The sequence below is a fragment of the Ailuropoda melanoleuca genome, chromosome 1, assembly GCF_002007445.2.
Source record: "Ailuropoda melanoleuca isolate Jingjing chromosome 1, ASM200744v2, whole genome shotgun sequence".
NCBI classification, from domain to species: domain Eukaryota; kingdom Metazoa; phylum Chordata; class Mammalia; order Carnivora; family Ursidae; genus Ailuropoda; species Ailuropoda melanoleuca.
Window position 1 is genome coordinate 189448686 of NC_048218.1, and position 5618 is coordinate 189454303.

At 56.8% G+C, this 5618-nt stretch overlaps 1 protein-coding gene across 2 annotated transcripts in view; it reads right to left on the reverse strand.

Moving 5' to 3' along the window:
• Nucleotides 1–4097, reverse strand: part of IMPDH1 (inosine monophosphate dehydrogenase 1) — a 15866-nt gene extending 11769 nt beyond the window's left edge. Inside the window, exon 1 of one of the 2 annotated variants that reach the window (XR_004628824.1) lies at nt 3837–4097. Coding sequence is in view for 1 of the 2 variants with exons in the window: in XM_034671614.1 (XP_034527505.1) it covers nt 3837–4012 (176 nt within the window). In the remaining variant the exon portion in view is untranslated. The remainder of the gene's footprint in view (nt 1–3836) is intronic. The other variant, XM_034671614.1, reaches the window with a different exon arrangement.
• Between the last annotated feature and the right edge of the window lie 1521 nt (nt 4098–5618).

Consider the following 5618-nt stretch of genomic DNA (forward strand, 5'->3'; position numbering starts at 1 on the left):
GCACAAAGGCTCCGTGGAGCCGGGCCCAGCCGCCGCCTGCAGTGGCACAGCGGCCCGGCGTACCGGGCGGGGGAGGGCGCGTGGCTCCAGTGGGGGGAGGGGACTGAACCAGGCCGGGACACGCCCCCTCCACCAGTGGTGGTCCCGCCTCCTAGCTCCCCCTCCCCGCAGCGCGCCCCCCAGGTTCACTCCCAACCTGGGTGGCCCCAGTCTGGGCTCCCCCAGCCATCTGGCCCCCGTCTCCCCTTTTCCTACTCCCCAGCCCAGGGACACCTCTAACACGGTTGCCTTTATCCAAGACCAAGGGCCAGACTGTTATGGGGACTTGCAGCCCTGAGGTACTGGGTGTGGGCTCACAGCTCCCCAACATACTGGAGTTTGTGGTTGTACCCTCCCAGCAGCGTAGGCTCCCATCTCCCCCAACATCATGACTAGGGGGCAGGCGCTCCCAACAGTGACATTCCCTGACCTTTGGGCGGCCTTGAAGCCCTCTGCAGTTTGCAAGGCCTTTTTTCATAAATGATCACATTTACTCTATAACCCATTAGCTGCCAACTCTTAGAGATCCCCACTTTACAGATGCAAAAGCTTCAGTTCAGAAAGCGAGGGAGGATGGGTACTGCCTTGGCTTCCTGATCCAATGCTTCAGTCCCACATCCCTGTCCCCAGCTCAGAATGTGATGTATAATCATTGGGGTTTTAACCCCAGGGAGGAAAATTGGTTTTTATTTGGGAGGATAGTGTGGTGGGAAGGTGAGGGAGGATCACAGGCCTGGCCTAAGCAAGTATGCATACAAATTAGGACAGGCTAGGGAAGTTTTGAAGATTTCCCAAAGCAGAAGTTTGGTGGCTCCGTGGGCCCAGCAAGACCCAGATTTCTACATGGGGGTTCTAAGATTTGGTAGCAAATTGATTCACATGAGGAGAGGTGGGGTGGCAGGGGACAGACCCTTCCCTCTGTGTGACCAGAACTGCTAATGCTACTCCCTGACCAAAATCTAGAAAGCAGATGCCCCCCACCCCCAAACTCCACAGTCTCCTTCCTCCTCCTCTGGTCCCCACAGCTCACTTCTTGGTAAGGGGAGAGAAAGGCAGGGCAGGGACACAGTCCTCTTCCTGGCAAGGTGGCTGGCTGTGCCCCCCGCCCCGCAAGTCCTGGGAGGCTACGTTTGTTTACCTCTCAGCAATTTGGTGGCAGCCAGGCCCAGGGGAGCCTCCCTGGGATGCCCAGCCTCCCCCAGTGACGCCCCAGGACCCTGCCAGGGAAATACAGACTGTTCCACCTGTGTGCAGAGGGAAGGGGGTCCTTCCCACAGAGCTAGGGTGATGAGGCCCGTGAGGGGTGCCAGAGGACACTCAGATGCCCAGTGTCTCCTTTACTTTCCTCTTAATGTGAGGGATGGGAACCTCACAGACCACCCCCTCCCCAAGCCCACCAATGGAGCCCTGAGTAGGGCTCCTGATGGGGGCTTCTGAGGGCGCTCTGGCACTAGAAAGGAGGGAATGCGCCTGCCGGGGTTCTCTGCTGAATGGGGGGGCAGGAAGCACTTCCAGTTCCTCGGCACTCATGCACTCATCCTGAGGGCCTGTGTCATATGGGGGAGTGAGGGTATCCTGAGGGGCACAGCACTAGGACCACCTGGAGGCAGAGCAGTGAGACCAGCCAGAGAAAGGACCCTGGCCACGCAGAGAGTTGCTCTGGGACACCTTTGTAGCGGTAGGATAGGGCTGGAATGGCATTGTAGGCCAAGAGCACAGGCTGCCCCTGTGGTCCCCCTAGATCTCTAAGGGACCCGCTCTAGGGCACTATCCCCTGCAGAATGGGTAGGGTACTATTCAGGATTCCACCAGAGCTGGGGCACAGGACAGCAGCTGGATTCTGCCATCACAAATGAAATTAACGGGACACCTGCCCCAGCCTAGAACTTGGACCCAGGGGAGGAGGCTGCCAGGCTGAGTTATGGGGAGGGTCACTTTCCCAGTGATGACAGAGCTTATGGCCCTACGCCCCTTCTCCTGCTGCCCCACACCCCCTCCAGCTCTGACCTGTCAGGGCTCCTCATTACTCTAAGCTCCTGGGCTCAGCCCTGGGTTAGGCTGTCCTTTTCCAGAGACTGTTAATCCATCCCCGTGGCTTTCCTCCTCCCTCTTCCTGATCTTCCCCAGCTGCTTCCTCCACGGGGAAGAAACACGGAGGCAACCAGTGGGCCTCCTCAGCCTGAGGAAAGGCTGTTGGTCCCCTGAGGCTCCCCACCTAGCAGCTGTGAAGGCAGCGGGGCAGAGGGGCAGGCCTAAGCACCGTCTTCAGGGCGGTGTGGGAATAGTGCCCAGGCAGGGAGCCAGAGGTCTCTGGTCTGGGGCCACTGGAAGGGACAAGATTTCAAAACACTTCTAAGGGGAGGGTGGGATGGGGAGAGGAGGTAACAAAAACATTGGCATTGTTGAGCTGGAACAAAGAACATGGCTTGCCCCAGTTCAAGCCCAAGAACAATAACACTAGCCTCAAACCCAGGACCCAGAATTTCTCATGCAACCCTGTCCTCTTCCCACAGCTCTAAGCCAGTGATAGCAGATGGAGGTCTAGCCAGCAGGTTTGGAATCTCATTACACCACCTGGCTGGGGCTTAGGTTTGACACAGGTTCTTTGGAGACTGGTGGGGGGTGGGGATGGCCCCTTTGTGCAGAAGTACAATGTGTAGAAGGACTGCTCCTTCGTGGCCCCTGTCTGAGCTCTGAAATGATACTTTTGCAATACCTGCTGTGACCAAGGCGCTGCCTCCATCAAGCCTCCAAGGGCCCCGGCCTGCTCCCTCACCTCATCCTGCCTCTCTCTATCGCCCTGGACTCTGAGCCCCAGGAGCTGGATTTCTAGGATGGGAGGAAGGAAAGGGCTGCCCAGACCTGAGTCAATTTTAGAGAGGCAGTCTGCCAGGGCAGGAGGGGCCAGGCTTCACCTAGCAGCCCCTTAAGCCTTTAAAAGTTCTTACATAAGCCTCCAGCCCCTGTGCAGAGCTGCAGGGCTAATTCCCCCAGACCACCCCCCCAAACCCAGCTTCCAGGTCACCTCCCCAAGCTGCTGAGCACCAACAGATGGGGAGGAGAAAGAAGTCCAAATCCGCTGGACCGGAAGGACAGCGGGATTGCATTTCAAGCTGTGATACAACCCAGAGATTAGCCACTGTCTCCTTTTCAGCCAGTACCCCTGGGGCCCAGCTCAACACCCCCACTCTTCCTCCAGTGACTCTTACAGACCCCAGCAGGCTAAGGGCAGGAGGGCGTCCTGAATCTTAGGAGAAACCCTGAGGTGAGCTGCACTGGCAGCCTCATCAGACATCAGTGAATGGTGAGGAGGGGGCAGTGTCCTCACCCAGCTCTGAGGAAGCATCCATNCTGAGGAAGCATCCATCCGGACCCCTACCCCTGCCAGTAAGACTCTGGAGATAGTTCTAGGCAGAAAACAGCTAAAGGAGGAGTACACAAAGTTGGACAGGGACGCCAACAAGCATTGTTTCCACCCCAGGAGTTGGAGTCACTTGGACCAGGTATCGTCGGGTGTGTAACCGAAGCCCGATACAGGGCTAAGATTTTAGGGAGCGTTTTTCTGACCTGCTCCCATATGCAGCGCCGCACCGAACCCTTTGCACAGCGCCTGCCTGCATCTCCCAACCAAGGCCAGGTGCGTGGCGTCTGAGCTGGGTTTCAGGAAGTTAGGGGTTGAGGCGGTTAGAGGCAAGGGTGCTGGGGCCTGCCCTTCCCCTCCCCCGCAGCGTCGCCGGGTTCCCGGAGCCGCCGCGCCCGCCCCGGATGCGCCCCGCGCGCTCTGCCCTGGGCGTCACCTCTCGGGCTCGTAGCCGGCCTGCAGCAGACGGGCGCTGTACCGCTGCGCCGCCGTCTCGTGTCCGGGGTGTTGCCGGGCTCCGGGCTCCGGAACGGCGGCGGCTCCGCCTCCCCGCAGCGGCGGCGGTGGCGGGAGCGGCCCCGACCCCGCTAGTGGGGCTAGTGGCTCCTCCATGCGGAGGCCGCTGCTCAGGGCGGGCGGGAGCCTCTCCGCCTGGAGGCTCCCCGGGCCCCCGCTGGGGAGTGAGCGCAGCCCAGTCAGGGGCCGGGGAAGGGGCGGGGCCTGATGGGTGGCGGGGCCTGATGGGTGGGGCGGGGCTTGAGCGTCGGGGGCGGGGCATCTAGGGGGAGGGAGGCTCGCCCCAGGCACTGCGCTTCGCCCAGCCCGGTGAGCAGGTGTTCGGACTCAGCCCCTCTCTCCTGCCCCGGGATCAGAGAGGGGATACCAGGAGTTGGGGGTGGAACTGCAAAGGAACCCCCGCCCCGCCCCATCACCTTCCCCTCCGTCTAGACCTTCCAGTTTCTCCTGGCTCCTTCTAAGAAAAACCAGGAAAGGAAAGGAGCCGAGCGTCTCCAAACACCGACGGAACGGTCCTTTGGAGCGCCTCCTACGGGCCAGCCGCAGACCTACCTCAACTAGCACGAGATAGGCGAGGGAGAGAATCCATCTGCCTATGTCTACTGCCTCCTTTACCTATTCAATAGGCTCCCTTAGGCTGGAGGAAAATAGGTCTCCTCAGCTTTTAACTGCCACTAGCTGAGGAAGGAACAGATAAGGCTGCAGGATCCTTAAGAAAAAGGGCCTTGTTCTCTTGGGGTGCCCCATAACCAGGTAGTGGGACTGAGCACACAGGTGCTCAGACTTGCTCATTTACTGGCTGGAAGGCGTAACTTTTCCTATTTCACCACTGTTATGATTCTTGTCAACAACGATCGAGCACCTAACAAAGATGGCAAAGACAAGGGTCCTTGCCTTCAGGCAATTTCTTTGAGGAGACAGAGTAGATAGAAAATAAACACTTGACAGTTCTTATACTGTATACTTAAAAAAAAAATCTGACAATCCGAGGGAGCAAATGGTAAACACTGAATGGGGGTGTTAAGATGTATTTCAAGAAGGCAGAGTTACGGGTCAGACTTTTCAGCAACCATTTCACAAAAGAAATGGAATTTATGCAGTGGTAGGATCTTGCCTTTTATCCTGTCTGGTATCTTTTCCTATACATGTACACACCCGTTCCCCAGATCTAGGATTAAAACAATTTCTCTGACTCTTGGCCACACATGAAATCTTGTTACCATGAATGCCGTTATAGACAATATTTTTGCTATTGACTGAGTGTTCGTGTCCCCTCAAAAGTCATATATTGAAACCTAATCTTCATTGTGATGGTATTTGGAGGTGGGACCTTTGGGAGGTGATTAGGTCACGGGATCAGTGCCTTATAAAAGAGACCTCAGAGAGCGCCCTAATGACTTCTGCCATGAAAGGACACAGCATCTATGAACCAGGAAAAAAAGTTCTCACCAGACATCAAATCTGCCAGTGCCTTGATCTTGGACTTCCCGGCCTCCAAACCGTGAGAAATAAACTGTTGTTTAAGCCACCTTGTCTATGGTATTTTTGTTATAACAGCCCAAAGGGACTAAGACAATTTTGTATAACAAGATTATTTCCATGGGCCTGCAGATCTCTCAGAGAAGCAAGGGTCGACTGATCTTAACCATACAAAACCATACAGTTGGGGTGCCTGGGTGGCACAGTGGTTAAGCGTCTGCCT